At 37.3% G+C, this 19162-nt stretch overlaps 1 protein-coding gene across 1 annotated transcript in view; it reads left to right on the forward strand.

Annotated features, from left to right (window-relative positions):
- The window catches only part of atp7b (ATPase copper transporting beta), a 21336-nt gene extending 2649 nt beyond the window's left edge, over positions 1 to 18687 (forward strand). Inside the window, exons 2-21 of the mRNA XM_026933486.3 lie at positions 1 to 65; positions 2020 to 2262; positions 2380 to 2543; positions 3808 to 3969; positions 4902 to 4984; positions 5183 to 5366; positions 6036 to 6269; positions 7751 to 7842; positions 9110 to 9237; positions 10173 to 10327; positions 10602 to 10736; positions 10888 to 11082; positions 11526 to 11708; positions 12304 to 12523; positions 12657 to 12794; positions 13530 to 13672; positions 15269 to 15472; positions 15616 to 15733; positions 16432 to 16534; positions 16955 to 18687. The exon at positions 1 to 65 is cut by the window's left edge and continues 1055 nt beyond it. Coding sequence (XP_026789287.3) covers positions 1 to 65; positions 2020 to 2262; positions 2380 to 2543; positions 3808 to 3969; positions 4902 to 4984; positions 5183 to 5366; positions 6036 to 6269; positions 7751 to 7842; positions 9110 to 9237; positions 10173 to 10327; positions 10602 to 10736; positions 10888 to 11082; positions 11526 to 11708; positions 12304 to 12523; positions 12657 to 12794; positions 13530 to 13672; positions 15269 to 15472; positions 15616 to 15733; positions 16432 to 16534; positions 16955 to 17213 — 3208 coding nt within the window. The 3' untranslated portion in view covers positions 17214 to 18687. The remainder of the gene's footprint in view (positions 66 to 2019; positions 2263 to 2379; positions 2544 to 3807; positions 3970 to 4901; positions 4985 to 5182; positions 5367 to 6035; positions 6270 to 7750; positions 7843 to 9109; positions 9238 to 10172; positions 10328 to 10601; positions 10737 to 10887; positions 11083 to 11525; positions 11709 to 12303; positions 12524 to 12656; positions 12795 to 13529; positions 13673 to 15268; positions 15473 to 15615; positions 15734 to 16431; positions 16535 to 16954) is intronic.
- The last annotated feature ends 475 nt before the right edge of the window (positions 18688 to 19162 follow it).

Raw genomic sequence — 19162 nt, forward strand, 5'->3', positions numbered from 1 at the left:
GACTCGTCCTGCAGAACTCAGGGACGCCATTGAAGACATGGGATTTGAGGCGTCCATTGAACAAGGTAAAGTGTGCAAACATATCCAACATACAGTCATGGTGATGCTAATCTGACTAAAATGATCTAATCGGACTAACACAACTTTTATTTGATGTTAATCATTTTCACTTCTAATACTAGACATCAAGCTAACAATAAGTAGCCCAACAATTTCTGACAGGAATTTTATGACATATTTTACAAATGTACACAATCGTCAATGTTAAAACTAGCCAACAAGCTTACTATTCTTACATAATTTCTGACGAGATTTTTAAGTCATATTTACAGATGTTAATAATGTTCACTTCTGAAGCTATCCAGCAAGCAAACATTAAGTAGCCTAACAATTACTGACAGGAGTCATATTTCAAAATGTACACAATCTTCACTACAAAAGCTAGCCAACTATCTAATGTGAACTAACCTGACAGTATTTGTCAGGATTTTTAAGTCATATTTACAAATGTATACAATTTTACTGCCAGAGCCAGCCAGCTAGATAACAGCTAACCTAACAGGATTTCCGACAGGATTTATTTTAGTTACATTTAAAAATATATACACTGTTAAAATATTCACTGCTAAAGCTAGACAGCTAGTGAATATTAACTCTCCTGACAGTTAAAACTAGCCAGCTAGCCAGCTAGCTAACATGAACTAACCTGACAGTTAAAACTAGCCAGCTAGCTAACATGAACTAACCTGACAGTTAAAACTAGCCAGCTAGCTAACATGAATTAAGCTGGCAGTTAAAACTAGCCAGCTAGCTAACATGAACTAACATCTTAAGTTAGCCAACTAAGTAACATTTCCAGGCAAACTCTGGAAATGTTAGTTCATGGCCAGGCACTCTAATTTTGGCCAGGCACTCTAATCTCTCAGATACTTTTTTCCTGATTTATTTCTAGCTATTATTCAGGAACTAATACTCACATGACTTAGGAATCAGAAAATATTAAATGGACAAAGTCCATTGAGCTGGAACTGTCATAAGGGGGGGAAAAAGGACTAAAACCACTAAATGTGGACTAAATGAACAGGATCTTGAGAGCCTGTGTTTCTCTGGTAACCGTCACGAACTGGGCATTGAAGAATAACAAGAAACTTTTCAATAGTGAACTTGAATGACTCAGAACCAGACATGGCAACCTTTAAATGGTATGCAAGTGCCAGGATTGAGAATGAACAGCTAAGCGGATTATAGAGGGCTTATTTTACTTTTTTTCCTCCCTCTCTCTAATTCATGCTTCCTGTTGCTGCAGCCTTTAGTATCAGTACTCAGCATGACTTTAGTACTTTAGTTAAGAGATACTGAAATGACTTTCTACCTGGTTTAACACTTGAAGGTTGTTGTTATTATTAAGTTCTAGCTGTGACGTTTACAGGTAGTATATTAGTTGTTATTAGAAGTATGTAGTATATTAGCAGTTAGGTCATTATGATGCATACAACAGCACGGTTGAATTCTCAATTCTGTTTGGTCAGAAGGCACTGATTAATTTTCTTAATTTAAAAAACAACAACTCTGACAGGAGTTCTGGCTGTAAGGTAAATCACAGGTTTATTTTAATGTGCTCATTCTAATATGTTATCATTTCTGTATTGAGACTTATATAGAGAATGCTAATAAATGTAAGGAGGTGTTTATTTAACATTTGTGGAAGGAGTCTCCAGCTTAAGCTCTTTGTAACAGTAAGTTTTCTGATATGGGAGAGTGTTCAGGACAGGTGGCTTTGTTGTTTGCAGTTTCTTGGTAACATTTCTTTTATTAACTTCAAGAGAAAAAGAGAGGCTGGTACAGCTATAATGTAAGTGATAATAAGAACTAACATGTTTTGAGGACGTTCCGCAAAATTAATATTTTCTATAACAACACACCCCCATGTGTTTTATTCCTTACATCATTCATTGATGCTTTTGATGATGTATTTCTGTATACCATTCACTGTTTACTGTTTCTATCTCTCCATCTAAGATTCTGCCTTTAACGACGTCTTGCACAGTAGACAGGCATCACAAAAAAGCACATCCTCACACCTCAAGAACACGACTCCACCAAGAACTAGACCTATGCCTCAGACCCCCAAATCCTCAGTCACTTCAACAAGAATTGAGGTTCCTGAAGAGGAAAAGACACAGAAATGTTTTGTCCAGGTCACAGGGATGACCTGCGCTTCATGCATAGCCAACATCGAGAGAAAGCTGCTCAAGCATGCAGGTAGGTTATTGTGTTATTATGATAAAATGTCCCTTTATGCTAATATGTGTTAATGTGTATGGTGTGCTTTTTCTGGTGTGTTTGATGTTTCTTTTAAAGCTATGTTTATGTCTATAGGTATTAAATCTGTCGTCGTAGCCCTGATGGCAGGTAAAGCTGAAATCAGGTATGACCCAGAGAATGTGGATTCAGCACAGATAGTTAATCTCATCGCTGGACTGGGATTTGGAGCTTCTCTAATGGACGAGGGTGCAGCCAGCAATGGCCTTCTAGACCTTTCAGTGAGCTTGGGTTGTTATGTTATTATGTGTTATTATGTGTTATTATGTCATTTGTGTACAGAAAAATTATACTAAAGTGAAAGTTTAATATCTTACTCAGTATTCAATCTTTCTCATTTTAAAGTGGAAGTAACTAGTCAATATTTTAGGTAAAAAGTGTAAGTATGTAAAAGTAAATGATTAACTGAAAGATGTCACATATGACGTGTGGCAGCAATATACAGTACAGTCCTTGTGTACAGATGATTGATTGTGGGAACCAAACAATTTAGTATGGATTTGATTGAATGTTTTAAATGTGATGGAGTGAATGGAGTGAGCTCAGAAAAAGACAAAAAAAAAATCATGATCACATTTGTAACAGGTACTTTGAAATCTGTAGTCATTCCAGACTAAAATGTTGACAAACTATTACTTTAAAGAGTACTTCTAAATGATCATGACTAAAGGGACCAAATGGTGGACAATTTGCTCCCAAGATTCAGATTTGACTCTAAATTGAAAAGGGTGACGACAATAAATGAAAATTTTGCTTTAAATGCAGGCCAGTTTCATGTATGAGTCATATTAAGAGTAGCCTACATTTAAAAGTAGTGAATTGTGTGTAGTAGTAAGTACAACAAGGGAAAATCAAAATTTAATCTATATCTCCACTTAGATGTTTTAGCCAATATTCTTTGTTGGTGATATCCAGTAGAATATAAAGAAAGGATAATTTAGCTAGAACAAAAATTTGTTAACTGCTCATATAATTTATACAAAATAATATTTATTGAACAATTCCAATACACATCATCATTTACAGTATTTGTAAATTAGTCTACACTTTATTTTAATATAAATTGAGTGCAGACATAGGACAAAATAAATATTTAGTGTTTTAGATTTCTACAAATACCCTTTCATTGTTACGACTAAGAAAAAATTGGCAAATGTTGTCTTAAAAATAGCAATAGTTCTAAAGTTTGCATCTCCCTTTCTAAATGTGATATAAATATCCTGTTGTTGATCCTTTGTTGAGTTGCAGGCTGCACCCACTTTGATTTTATGGACATTAGTTGTTAAGTAAAGGTACCTTTAACTATTTTCATTGAGAACCTATTGGGGGTGCAGAATTTTGCATTCACCTGGACAGGCAAAGTGACATTTGCTGATCTTTCAGAGTTCACTTCAGAAAGGAGTACAGTTATAGTTTTATAAGGTTTATTACCATTGATGTGCTGTTTGTGCTCCTGGTACTCATCTGTACTCGTTGTGTCGCCAGGTGACTGGCATGACATGTGCTTCCTGTGTCCATAACATCGAAACCAAACTCCACACAACAAATGGCATTCTGGAGGCCACTGTTGCCTTGGCAACCAGCAAGGCTCGCATTAAGTTCGATCCTGAAGTGGTCGGGGCACGTGACATCATCCGAGTTATCGAGGTAAACAGGAGTACTCTTGCACAAACTGAAGGTTGTCAGAAATGTTTATCCATGTACGAGATATTTCTGTGTATTTATATACACCCAATTTAATAAATGAGCGCTTTGATTGCTTTGAAATCTTCTGGCCTCGGCTTTGACCCTCAGTAGTTATTACTGCGCTGATGAAAAATGGCTGTGCTGATTCAAGAGGTGCTTGAGTGTCTTTTTACAAATAAACTGTCTGAAGGGGTTTAGGGTTGTGGAGTTGAACCAGAGTGAGCATTGGACAAACATGTTTCTTATGTAGTAAATTAATGACTGAAATAAAGCAGCTAATGTTGTTTAGGCAAGTTATGTATTACTATTTTTTCATTTAAGAAGTGTTATATGTAATTGATTTTAAAATGTTAGAAATCGGCTCTTGGGTACAGTTGGTTGCCTTATAGAAAACACATATTTACTGCACTGATTATACTGTAGTACATTGCCATTTCAACCTTACAATCCTTTCATCTAAAGATTTCATTCTGACTGTGGCACAGAAGCATCATGAGCATTTTTATAGCTGGTATCTCATTATAAACTGAACTGAGTGGGTTTATGTAGATTTCAGTGAGGCACATAGCTATCCAAAAACTTGATCAAAGCCAGAAATTCTCTCTGACTGTTTTTACTGCCGCGTTTCTTAAACTGGCTCCTTGCCCAGCATGATCTTTGAAGGAAGATGGCTTAGACAAGATTAAGAAGGGAATAAAATGCAATTTTTTTGGCAAACTATATTTATTGTTACTTACAGCTTAATACAGATGTGTTAAAGTATGTTTTGGCCAAAACATGTTTTTTTCGGCCACAACTTCATCTGAAAGGATTTCTCAAACCACGTATACTGAAGCTATCATATACGGCCATGTATCAGATTTTCATGTCACTAGTTTCTTTCTGTGGTTCAGGGTCTTGGGTTTGGCGTGTCCTTGATCAGGAATGATGCTTTAAGGAAAAATGATGGCTTGGATCACCAGGAGGAGATACGACTGCAAGTATCTGTTTTCACCACAATTATATCTATAAATATAAAATCTATAAAATGCAGTGATATTTTCACAATAATGAGCCAAATGCACAAAACTATCCTTCTAGACTGCCAGTATGTTGGGCATCTACAGTAATAGTGTGCTAAAATATATTACAGCCATGTTAAACCTGAACTTCATTCTGTGTCCTGTGCCTGCAGTTGGCGTCAATCTTTCCTGTTCAATCTGCTGTTCGGGATCCCTGTCATGGGTCTGATGATCTACATGATGGTGATGGACAAGCAGCATGGAGAACATGGAGGATCTATGCCAGAAATGCAGAATGTGCTGCCTGGACTCTCGCTCCTCAACCTGATCTTTTTCTTGCTCTGTACCCCAGTCCAGGTGCCACTTCGTTTCTGTCCTCGAAGAGTACAGTAAATGCATGCTGCCGCTCGAAGGTTTTATTACCATTTAATCCTGACTAAAGAAAGATAAGGAAAAATATTAAGCAAATTCTCCACCAAAGACCTAAATATTTGAATCTGAGAACTGAGAAGCAGATTAGATTAGTGTTTTATTAAAGGTAGGTGCACTTTAACGGTAAACCAATCAAGCCCATAGAAAAGAAAGGAGTTATCGGTTATAATTAATATAACAAATTATATGTGATCAAACGCCATGCCTTTTCTCAACCAAATATTCCAATTTTCCAATTATTGTAAATTTATTAAAAGAAAAAGTCACAAATATTTCTTAAATCACCTATGCCGTGTCATTTAGATTTTCAGTTTTCTAAAAGTTTAGCTTGGCAGTGCACATTTCTGTATTTTGTTCTTCTGACCAATCAGATTTGAGAATTCAGCTGTGCTGTTGAGTATAATTATAAATACATACACAGTTTAGTACACATTTTGTGGTGTGAGAACATATTAGTGACATACAGTTACTTGAAATTGTTATGAATGCAGTATAAATTACTAAAGGGTTTACTCTTAATGTGTTATGACAACCATACCAATCTAATTTTCCTCATTTTGACTCTATCTCTCTTTCTGTCTCCGCCTCTGTCAGATCTTTGGAGGTCGATACTTCTATATCCAAGCCTATCGTTCTCTGAGACACGGTGTGGCAAACATGGACGTGCTCATCGTTCTGGCCACCACTATTGCTTACGTTTACTCGTGTGTGGTGCTGGTTGTAGCTATGAGCGAGGGGGCCAAGCAAAGTCCGGTCACTTTTTTCGACACGCCTCCCATGCTGTTTGTTTTCATTGCCCTTGGACGCTGGCTGGAGCACATTGCCAAGGTAAAATAAAATGTCATAAAACTCCCGGAAGCCTTGTCACTGGGATGAGTTTGAGCTGAAAGTAAAAAGAGATTACACATTTAAAAAAATTACATATATAAATTGCTCTGCTGTATAAATCTGCTAAAGGGGAAAATGATAGCAGGTCAGAAATGAAGGTAGTATAAATAGTAAATAATATTTTTAAGTAGTAAAACTGAAGCTTTGATTGTTTGTAGATCTCAGAAGACTGCCTTATTTCACACAGAAACACAGCTCACATGCTGCTCACACAGGATGTTCCAGCTGTTTCAGTCAGCGTTGCCATGTCAGCAGTTTGCTTGCAAAATTCGGCTACAGCTGAACTGCTGATGATGATATTGTGTTTGATGGGTTGGAAGTTGTACATTTGGCAGACATTAGATTAATTCTATCAGTCTTTATGGAAGTAAGCTGAATTTAAAATTCATCTTAAAAACTTATAAAGTGTGTACACTCCAGACTCCTTCCAAAAACGTTAAATAAAATTCTTCTCACAGGAAAATTTACTACATCAACAATTACTCACGCTTTCTAGTCTGTTTGTGTAGAGCGTCTGCCTGTGAATTAGTTGTTGGTATAATAAAGATAACATATTAGAATGAGTGCATTAATATAAACCTGTGATTTCAGAGGTTAATCAATACAAATAAGCTGTAAAATCAATAGAAATAAGCTAATTAAAGTACAGTAAATGCATATTATGTATAACCTACTTTAACTCATATGAGGGTATGATGTGCATCAGTGGATCGGTCTAATAATTTTTCATAGATATTCTTTATTTATGAAAATGTCTCTAATAATACAAGACCTTAGTGATACTTAGGAAAAATGTGATTAATATTACTTCTTACTTTGTAAATATGATACTATATTTTCTTAATGTAATAGTAATGTATAGAATTTGGGAGAGTAGATTTTGTGTTTTGGTATTCTTTTAATAACTAATGATTGTTAGTTGATATCAAATGATTGTGCTTTCTAACAGCAGCATACTGACACTTAGTCAGTGCTGTAAAAACTCACACATTCTATATTGCGCAATGTAAAGAAACACTGATATTCAGTTGAGTCATCCTGGATTTTTGTGGGCTGTTGCTCCAAGCTGCTGTCTGTTTGGCGTCTCTCTGAGGTTAAAGTCATGTCCTCTTATCTTTGCCTCGTCATGCTACATGCTCACTTCCTTCACGTGGTCCAGATATGGCACTGTCATAAAATAGGAGCTGTGATTTTTGAAAACAAAGCCAGTTCTTGAGTCAGGATCAAACTTTCTTAGGTTAATCAGTAACAAAATCCTAAAGTGCCCCGTGTATGTTTTGGTGATAAAAGCTCAAATTGATATTGCTTATTATGTAAGTGGCTTTGTTGTTGTCGCTCTGTAGAAAAGGGATAAGTTTTTAATTTTGTAATATTAAATTAAAATGTTCGGAATATTAAGTATTTATTTTGTGTCTTTGTAGAGTAAGACGTCAAAGGCTCTGGCCAAACTCATGTCTCTGCAGGCCACAGATGCGACTGTAGTGACTCTGGGCCATGACAACTCCATCATGAGGTAAATCACATCACTGATGCATTGGCAAAAATGAAATGTCACAGTTACAGTAACATTAGTGGCATTAGTAGTATATGAATTTTAAAATGGAATATTTAAAGTGCTGCATATGTGAACAGCGATACAGTGTGATATTCGCCCTGCACTCACACACATTGGATTTGAAAAAAGTGTAAAGTGCGTTTACATTAATTTCAAATAAACTTCATGTTCAAATGACAATATATCCATGCAAAAAAATGCATTATTCATTTAGGAAAGTCACAGTGCCATTCTTAGCTAAATTGCTAACTTAAGTGGATCCCAATTAAATGTTTAATTGAAGTAATTTAAAAAAATGGCCATCTCAAAGACCTCTTTCTTAATGATTACTCCCTTCTGAAAGTCACTCAGTCTCAGTGAATGGCACTGTTGTGTTCTGCAGCAAAAATATTTATGAAGATTATACAGATCCATGGCTTTGATTAAGCACCTCATAAAAACGTGAAATACAATATATAAACAGTATAAATTATGTCAGAAATAACACTTTTGGGGGCATGCTGTTGTAGGAAAGTAATCAATGACAACGCTGCAAAGTGTAGTTAATGTTACCATTCCAAAGTTGATTATTTTGCATTAACAGCAACTGCCAAAATGTTTTATTCCTCTTATACCACAGCAATTTGCCAACAGTTTTTATTATCCATTTATAATAAATTTTTTATCCATTTATGATTACATTTAATATTGTCAAACAAGTTAGTCCAGATATTTGTGGTCATTATTTGATATAAAAGTTGTTTTTGTAGACTTTGAAGAGTTGCAGCAACACTGAGAAAACATGTAATCTCTACCAAGCGTAGAGTTCAGTTCAGCAGTGACAAAGATTTTTCATATTTTATAGTGTTTTGAATAAATCACTATGATTGGCTCACAGTTAGAATTAACATACAGTGACATACACACTATGTCTCAAAACTCATACTATTGTTCTAAATAGTAGGGTACTCCTGTAAACAAAGTGAAACCTGGTAACAGCACACTAATTTAACGTAATATGCAATTTAGGATAAATACAAACAATACGACTAATAGATATTAATAAACATATTGAGTCTGCTTCATGAATATTAATGACTCATTGGTGGTCTCTGGGAAAACTGACTGTTAGAGGCAGAAAAAAGGATTCAACAAAAATGTAAAACCCTATGTATAATCCTTAAACATAAACATTCACACAAGCAGTTCCTCTATGTGTCCTAATGTCCCACTGCGTCCCCTAAAGTGAGGAGCAGATCTCAGTGGAGCTGGTGCAGAGAGGAGACGTGGTTAAAGTGGCACCTGGTGGGAAGTTTCCTGTCGATGGCAAAGTGATCGAGGGAAACTCCATGGCTGATGAATCTCTGATCACAGGTACCAGTCAATTTCACTTCTGTTACTCACGCTAGTGACACTTCTCCTAGCACTTTCAAAAGATTTTTATAGAATTATGGCTTTAATAGAATAGATTCAATTAGCAATTACATATATTACATTTAGATTTCTTGAAGAGGGTATTTTTAAAAATTATATTATTATTCGTTATTATGTCTCAGGAGGACATATAAAATTATATAGAAAGATCATAAAAATAGGCTCTGATTTTATGATCACTGATTTTATATTAAACACTTTCACCTAATATTAATGCTATCTCTCTAACATCTTATCATGTTAGCTCTAACTACAAGTTGGTAACTAACTATAAGTTGGTGTTTTGGCTAATGTTAGTTAGCTAGCTAACATCATCTGCTAACTAACATTACTCAGTGAATAACTTGTTAGCTAACTACACAGTAGCTTACAAGAAGTTGGTATTTTGGTTCATGTCAGTTAGCTAGCTAACATCACCCATTTACTAAATTTTGCTAACTATTGTTCCCTAGCTTGCTAACTAGCATCACTTACTATAGCAAGCTTAGCTATCTAATCTATAGCTAGCTAAGGTGATCTGAAACAATGTATAACTACTAGTTTCCTAAATATATTTATTGTTTAAAAAAAAAGTGCCTACCTGCACTAGCTTTTGTGTGCTAGAGTGTTAACTCACAATACTCACTAGCTAACTTGGATATCTAATGTATATATCTAGCCGACTAATATGGACTGCAACAACTTGCTGTATGAATTCTTGAGTATAACTGAATCCTTATCATCTTTCCATTTTACTCTGTATAAACTTCCACTCAAAATTCTGTCCAATCTGAGGCTCAGTGTGTGGGTAGCAGCGAGGTGTCACTCAGTGAACCAATTAGCCCACGGTCTGAACATCGACAGCAGTGTTCTTTTGTGGTGTTGTGTTACATCAGGAGAGCCCATGCCAGTCAGGAAGAAGCCTGGCAGCTGTGTGATCGCTGGCTCGATTAACGCTCATGGAGCACTGCTAGTCGAGGCCACACATGTAGGAGCAGATACCACACTCAGCCAGATCGTCCGTCTGGTGGAGGAGGCACAGACGTCCAAGGTAACACACACAACACATACACAAGCACAACATGCACATATACATTTACATACAAAATACACAGCCAGATTTCAGCTGGGTGTGCCACAGACTACTCCAGAATTATTGGCACCCTTCAAGACATTGGGTTAAAATGATTGCACAAGATAAACATTACACACAATGGTCTTTATTCATCAGTGATATACACACACACATACACACACACACACCTTTAATTACCTATAAGTTAATTTGTTTATGATTATGAATGTGTCCTGATTGTGTTGCTCAGGCACCAATCCAGCAATTTGCAGACAAGCTGAGCGGATACTTTGTTCCTTTCATTGTGTTTGTCTCCGTGGCAACACTGGCAGTGTGGCTCATTATTGGGACTTTTGACTTTGACATCGTGGCGAAGTATTTTCCCGTGAGTAATGACAGCAATTTAACAACATGGCTTCCTTGATTGCTTTTCCTACTGCAGTTATCCTATTAGCCTGTTTATCAGTTCATCTATCATCCCATATGTCTCTGTGTGTCCAAGTCTCCTGTATCTAACAGTATTGTCTTCTATTTAGGACTATGATAAGAATATTTCCCGGACGGACGTGGTGGTGCGTTTTGCCTTCCAGGCCTCCATCACCGTTTTGTCTATTGCCTGCCCCTGCTCTCTCGGTCTGGCGACCCCCACAGCGGTGATGGTGGGCACTGGGGTTGGGGCACAGAATGGCATTCTTATCAAGGGTGGAGAGCCGCTGGAGATGGCCCACAAGGCATGAATCCTCTTTATCACTTCTACTCCTATAAATATTTCTAAATATTGCTATAAATACTTAACCAAACCTTAAGGTTAAGGTATTATTTTTAAAGGTTAAACTGTACTGTTTTATATGTTATACATAATTTAATACCATATCATAATGATATATTAATATACCAAAAGCTGTGATATTGCCTCATTCGATTATACCAAAAATTGTTCATTCATTTCCATCCCTAGTTTGCTATATGATAAAGTTTATGCTATGTATTTTTTACGTATGATTTCTTGCCGCTCTTTCAAATTACTCAGACGTTTAATATGATGTTCCACTAAGCTTTTGAACTGTGCATGCTGATGAAAGTAAAATCTTTAGTGTATATGGATCTTCAGTCATTGAGGCATGTTTATAATGTGGCACAAAGACAGTAAACTCCTGCATGTTGCCTGCTACAGATCAGAGCGGTGATGTTCGACAAAACAGGCACCATCACTAACGGGGTTCCTCGGGTCACCAGGGTGCTGGTTCTGTGGGATCAGGCACGTTTGCCTCTTCGGAAAGTTCTAGCCGTAGTGGGCACTGCAGAGGCCAGCAGTGAACACCCACTGGGCATGGCAGTCTCCAAACACTGCAAAGAGGTACACACATGCTGTCATAGTAGATGCACAGACAGAGGTAAAGCTATAACTTTAAATTTTCTGACACAGGACAGTCTTCAGGATGGAGGGTTTCCAGTTTGTCAGTAACAATCTGCATTTGTTGTCTTATTAACTTCAATAGAGATTTAAAAAAATGAATAAGTACTGTGTATAGCTGTGAGAACATTAACTAACTTCTCTTGCGGACATTCCACAACATTAAATGCAACTATGAATGGACAAAAAGTACAGTTGTTCATTAACAGTTGTTGTGGTTAGTGTTGGGAAATTGCCATGATATAAGAGGAATAAAACAGAACGTGTCTATTGTCGGAAAATGATCAAGTTCAGATGGTAACAGTAACCCCACTTCACTCAGCCTGCATCACCCCACTGTGTCACTGATTATTTTCCTACAACAGCATGCCCCATTTCATTTTATTTTCTTCCTTGCATAAAATAAATCTTACTCATGTGCTTTGAGACACTGTAAACAGAGCTGGAATCGTCTTGGTCTGAAGTACTGGAGTTGAATCAGAGATGCATAATTGTGTGTGTGTGTGTGTTTGTGTGTGTGTGTATTTCCTTGCGGCAGGAGCTTGGCACAGAGACACTGGGCTTCTGCCATGACTTCCAGGCAGTACCAGGGTGTGGGATTAGCTGTAGAGTTTCCAACATCGAGGAGCTCCTGCAGACCAGCACAGAGACAGACGGCACACAAACACAGACACGCACACACAACCCGACCTGTCTCACACTCCAGGGAGCCACGACCGATGAGAGTAGCTTAGTCACAGATGGAGACGAGCGTTCAGGTTAATATTGTGGGTTCATACTGCCCTCTACTGTGTGGACTGAATGTTACAGCAACTCTGTGATTGTGGGATTTTGTGTGTGTTGATTTGTGTGTGTGTGTATGTGTGTTTATGTGTTTGTGTGTGTGTACAGGATCTCCCACATATTCTGTCCTGATCGGAAACAGGCAGTGGATGCAGAGGAACGGATTACAGGTCACAGCCGACGTGGATGAAGCCATGAGCAGCCATGAGACGAAAGGACAAACGGCCATTTTAGTGGCTATAGATGGTACAGTCCAACCTCTGAGAGATGCCTGATATGTATTTAATAACATATGCATGAATTTGCTTGAATCACAGATTGTAAGCAAGTCCAATTTTGTTAGTTAGCTCTAGAAATATTGGCACTCTTCGAGATAGTGGGTAGAAATTATTATATAAAATTTAACAATACACAACATGATGTAATTTTTTTTTTTACTCAAACAAACAAACAAACTACTCACCTTTCCACTATAATTATCTAATATACTTAAAACTTTTTAAAGCTTTTTAAATAGTAGTATTTTATCTAAAAAATATGAATAAATGTAATTACACCCCTGAAGAATAAAATTTAACATAAATGCCACCAAATTGTAATCCGTGAGAAGATTAAGGCTTTTTAATTGCATTCTCCAAAAAATTTTTTTTGACTATTTCCTGTTTCTCAAGGGTATAAATATGATGGCTGCGCTTCCTTTTATGTAAAATCCTTTTATCATCCAGCATCATGTGGAACAGCTCACCAGAGGCATGCGGAAACCCAAAATCTTTCAACACATATGAGATTTGTTTTTAAAGGGTGCCAATAATTCCAGACTGGACTCTACAGGCTGGATGATTTTTGTCCCTGAACACCAAAAGAACACCTAGCCAACCACGCTATACACGAAATCCGATCTGTGATCACTGGTAGCCATGAACATACTAGGTGTGAGTTGCTCTCTGTATCAACTGAGAGATCTGACTGTGTGTGTCTCAGGAGTGCTGTGTGCAATGCTGGCTATAGCAGACACAGTGAAAGAGGAGTCGGCTCTGGCAGTACACACACTGAGCCGGATGGGGATAGACGTTCTGATGATCACCGGAGACAACCGTCGCACTGCTAAAGCCATCGCCACACAGGTGCCTCGTCCTCTGACACACAAACATTTCATTGTGGGTTTTAATACAGACAAGATGTTTGGAAAAAAGAGGTGAAGCACTGGGTCCCGATTAACTTTCTTACTTATAGTCTATTAACATCTGTCTGAAAGCGCTGAAACATCCCCCATTTGTCCTATCTTCACCTAGAGGCCATGCTCTCAAGGTGGGAGGGATGGCGTACTCTCTCCCCTGTCTAACACAGTGACAGAAGCTAAACCTGGCATTTGTGAGCTCATTTATGTGGAAGAGGGCGAATAGTGCTTTCATCCGCGTGTTCTACGGTGCCCTGTGACACAGCATGAGCAGCTGTTTGAAAAGACGTGGTTGTTGGCTTCATATGTCTCAGAGGAAGCACATGTTAGCCTTCACCCTCACCAGTTAGTTGTCTGTTGTGGTATAGGCTGTGCAATTTTTTTGTAAGTGAGAACAGGAACTTGTTTCATGGTCATTTCACATTATTAAGTGTAACTATAAATGGCTAAAAAGTAAGACGTCATTCTTTAATAAATAAAAAACATTGTAATAGCTGGAAACGTTCTGTGGCATAAGATGAATAAAACAGCCCATCATTGATTATTTTCCTATAATACCACACTCCATTGTGTTTTATTCCTTACACAGTAATCTATACTCTATCTATAAACTATCAGTGTGTCTCTTTTTATTTTCAGTTGTCACCTTTGATTTTCACAACAGATTCCATACGAACTGAACTTGAAGGACTACCTACTCGATAACTCTTTCTTCAAATTCAGTTCGTGTGAACTCTGTTGATACATTTTATGACTTGTTGTTGAGATATAGATTAACGTCATTGGACGTGTCGCTGAGAATCAGCTGATCAGGTATTTCATGACTGTTTATAGGGTGTCTAAAGCTGGCTAAATACTGTTACCCCCTTTTTTCTAGCCAGGTATGCGTTACATAACCTAATCATTCAACTATCTCGTTTTTATTATTTTTTATTTGTAAAATATTTTGGAGATTTGATACTGATTTCATAAACATGATTTAACTTTACAGTAACATTTAAATTAAAATAATAATTTAGAAGAGATCGATCACATCACATTTCATGTGTCATACATAGCTTATAAATGCAGGAGTGTCATTTTATGTTTATGTCATTTTATGTCATTTTTATTTTTATAATTTTACATGTGCAGAGACACTGATAATTGACTATGTTGGGAAAACCCCAAATTCAAATCCCAGTACCGCCAAGCTGCCACTGCTGGGCCCCTGAGCAAGGCCCTTAACCCTCAGCTGCTCAGTTGTATAAATGAGATAATTGTAAGTCGCTCTGGATAAGAGCGTCTGCCAAATGCCATAAATGTAAATGTAAAACCGGGAAGTCTGGTGCTCAAAAGCGTAAAGAGCAAGAAAAAGTGAAAATATGATGGCAGTTGCGACTTTTAACCATCATCTCTATTTAAAAAGGGACACTTAGTAATTTTTCCCCCAAAGTTTTCATCTGCATGAATGATTTTATATTGCATACATGTGTGTGTGTGTGTGTGTGTGTGTATGTGTGTGTGTGTGTGTGTGTGCTTACATTTCCACTCTCTCACACAGGTTGGCATCAGGAAAGTGTTTGCGGAGGTCTTGCCCTCTCACAAGGTAGCTAAAGTGCAGGAGCTGCAGGAAAAAGGGCTGAAGGTGGCCATGGTGGGTGACGGGGTCAACGACTCGCCCGCTCTCGCCCGCGCTGATCTGGGCATCGCCATCGGCACAGGCACTGACGTGGCCATCGAGGCGGCTGATATAGTCCTCATCCGGGTGGGTCTGAGTAAAAGTTATAATGCTTCAACACAGTTTAGATGTCACTTTCTGTTCTCCCATAACTGGTCACATTCTTTTTATACAATTGCAGCTGCATGTGGCATTTGCTTTTTTACTTTGTTTTTTTTTTCTTTTGACAGAATGATCTGCTGGACGTGGTGGCCAGCATTGAGCTGTCCAAGAAGACGGTGTGGAGGATCCGAATCAACTTTATGTTTGCTCTCATTTATAACCTGCTTGGGATACCGATCGCAGCCGGTGAGGAGCACACTCACATACACACACACACACACGCACATTACAAACTTTAAAAACTTAAAGGTTAAAAACTTCACAATCAATCTGACAAAAATTTTTGGTTACCAGTTTGCCCTCTAGTGTCTGCAATTCTATATTGTGATATTTTGTGGGCAGTTTTTAAAAAGTTGTTGCTGAATAAATGAAATTATTGTAATTCTTTCATTTTTAATTCTGCTTCAGAGAAGGAAAATTAAACTTAGTTATTTTACAGTATATCCCAAATAAAAATAATTCCCAGGACACTGAGTTTTTTTCCACTATTAATATCTTAACAAATTCTATTTGACAGTTTTAATAAGGAAGTATCATTGTTTCTATGAATTGCATTTTTTTTGTCTTCTTCATTTTATCTTGAGTGTCTAAACTGTTTACATATTTCCCTGGCTACATTTTATTGCGGCTGTTTTTTGTGTTATAATAAAGCTTATACATTTTTTAAAATTGATTTTCTATTTTGATCTTTCTTTCTATGATTGGCCATGTTCAGGAATTGAACATTTTTCCCCCAGCTCATAAATACTTTTTAAAAAATTTTTTTTTACTGTTTGTTATGACTTTTTTGTTCTATTTCTTAGCACTCTAAGCACTCATGGGCTTAGGAGATGTGTTCATAGATATTACTGTGCTATAAGTTGTGTGTGTGTGTGTGTGTTCAGGTGTGTTTATGCCTGTGGGTCTGGTGCTCCAGCCGTGGATGGGTTCAGCTGCCATGGCTGCTTCCTCCGTCTCTGTGCTGCTCTCCTCTTTACTGCTGCGCTGGTGAGAAGGCTTCGGCTTTAATGATTCATTTAATGGTGCTCTCAGCTGTGACCTTCAGGCTAATTCACACCAGAAGTGTTTGAGTCATTGCAATATCAAGCTACATGTTTCATCTCTATATTATGCACTCCTAAGGTAGTGGGATTAAATATTTTAGATAAGTATAGTGCATTATGCGTAGAGAATAGAAGAGAGGATTGCAGTGGATGCTGCATATGGTACATGTACACTTAGCTTATGTGTGAATTTTAGTTTAGTAACAGAGAGGGAGTACTATTTAAAAAAAAATAGAGTGCAACTTTTATGTAAATTCCTTTTTTCCTATCACAGCACATCCTTTCCTTTTCCTTTGTGAGAATGTGTGAATTCTTTTTGACCCTGTGACATCACTGTGAGTATCTTTTCTCTGCCTTCTCTCAGCTACAAGAAAACGTCAGTGGATCAGTACGAATCGAGAGCTCACGGGCGCATGTGCAGTCTGAGGTCGTCTCAGGTCAGCACTCATGTGGGGTTGGAGGAGAGGCGATGCAGCCCTCGAACCCTTCGCCGCAGTCGCTCCAGACTCAGCCAGATCTCTCGATCTCCATCTCAAACCTCCAGAACCGATCGAGCGCATGCAGAGCCGGATCGCCACTCGCTACTGGAGCACGACCAGTGCGGCCGGGAATTCACAGTATAGGAGGCCAGAGTTTACAAACTGTCATTATAGGTCTACAGCTTAGGCACATCTCTATTTATTGTAAAACCGATACAGATCTCAGATCAGTGCATCCATTCAGAGATACGGGGTGAATACAAACCCTGTGCTTTTTATGCAGTAAAATAAGGACAGCAGAGAAAGAAAGTATTTAAACTCCATCAACCTGGCCCTCCTGCTGGCAGGATAAGGCCTCTGTTCTTTAAAGAGCATCACTGCTTCATAGCTGTGACAAACTAAATATATCAAGCTTACTAGCAAAGTACAGTTAGTCTATGGGCTCTTTTTCTTTTCATTGTCATGTAAATGTGTACAAAAAAAAAAAAAGCAGAATTTTGTCTTGCTGCCTGGTACATTACCCTCTCAGTTGTTAAGTATTTTAAAGGTTTGTGTGTGTAAAAACATGTACAGACTTGATCACACTTAGGAACACACACTTATTAACATGGTTTATGGAGGAATGTGTGTTCAAATAAACAAAATACCTGTCTGTACATGTCTGTTTTCCACCTAAAAGTGCGAAATACAGGACAGTGTTGCTGTGCTCTCTGGCTGGGAAGAGGGGAGATAGCACTTTCTTCTGAGCGTGTTACGCTGCCCAGTGATGCAGCATTAGCAGAACAGATGTTTGAAAAGATGCAGTTTTTCATGTGTCAGCAAGTGCACCTGTACGTAACTAATTTAATTTGCATTCAGACTGTATTCATATTGTATTTTTGAACAGTCTTGATGTGTGTCACAACCTTTAATCTGATTATACTTGACCCATAATAACACAGATATAAAAATCCACACGTTTGAAGTTTGATCGGTCCAGAAGATTTGATCGGTCCAGATGAGTAATGTAGGATTCTTGACAACAGAACTGGTAATGGTTAAGTGTCCCAGTTCAAAAATAGAGGGGGTAAAACAAGGGGAGTAATGGACAGATCACGCGTTAAAATTTGTCAGAGCTGAACCTGGCAAAAACTGAGCATGCTCACAAACAAAACTTACAGGTTCAGTGTATGTGTTTAGATGGAAAATACTTATTTTATCCACTATACTGCACTGTACTGTACCACACTGTACTATACTGTATTATACTATGCTATGCTATGCTATACCGTAATTAAACAATTTTATCTACTACACTGAAGTAAAATATATTTTAAAATATAATATCAATTTTATCTACTATACATACTATACTATACATTACTAATTTTTATCTACTATAGCATATCTATTTTAAATAGTATACTATACTATACAGTGTTATACCAATTTTATTAACTATACCTATTTAATCTACTCAAATCTACTACACTATAACTATTTTAACTACTATACTGTAGTAAAGTACAATGTACTTATTTTATCTAATATACTATACAGTCCCTATGTTATCTCCTATCTCTCCTGTACTGGTCTGTCTCCCTGGCTGTGAGTATTGCAATAAAGCAAATATTTCATTAAAGAAAGAGTCTCTGTCTCTGTCTTAAGTTGAATCTTCAATACAATGGAGATATTCTATCTGCTACTCTACACCACACTACACTATACTATACTACACTATACTATAGTAAACTATATTGTATCTATTTTATATACTATACAATATCTACTATAGCATACCTATTTTAATTACTATACCATATTATACTGTGCTATTCCATACTGTACTATTTTTTTTCAGTAGAATTATCCCAGTTTTATTGACTATACCTATTTAATCTACAAAACCCTACCATATTACATTATACTGTAACTATTTTATCTATGATCTTATCCTATCCTATAATATAATATAAAATGCAATATCGCAACTAAGTGCACTCTTGTGTTAGTCTTGACCTCGCTAACGTACACTGTGAAATTGGAGTAGATTTTTCACCCAAACAGAGTAAGGATATGGCTAATGGTAAGCCTTTGTGGGGTTTTCTGGCTGA

Source organism: Pangasianodon hypophthalmus, chromosome 2 (genome assembly GCF_027358585.1).
Source record: "Pangasianodon hypophthalmus isolate fPanHyp1 chromosome 2, fPanHyp1.pri, whole genome shotgun sequence".
NCBI classification, from domain to species: domain Eukaryota; kingdom Metazoa; phylum Chordata; class Actinopteri; order Siluriformes; family Pangasiidae; genus Pangasianodon; species Pangasianodon hypophthalmus.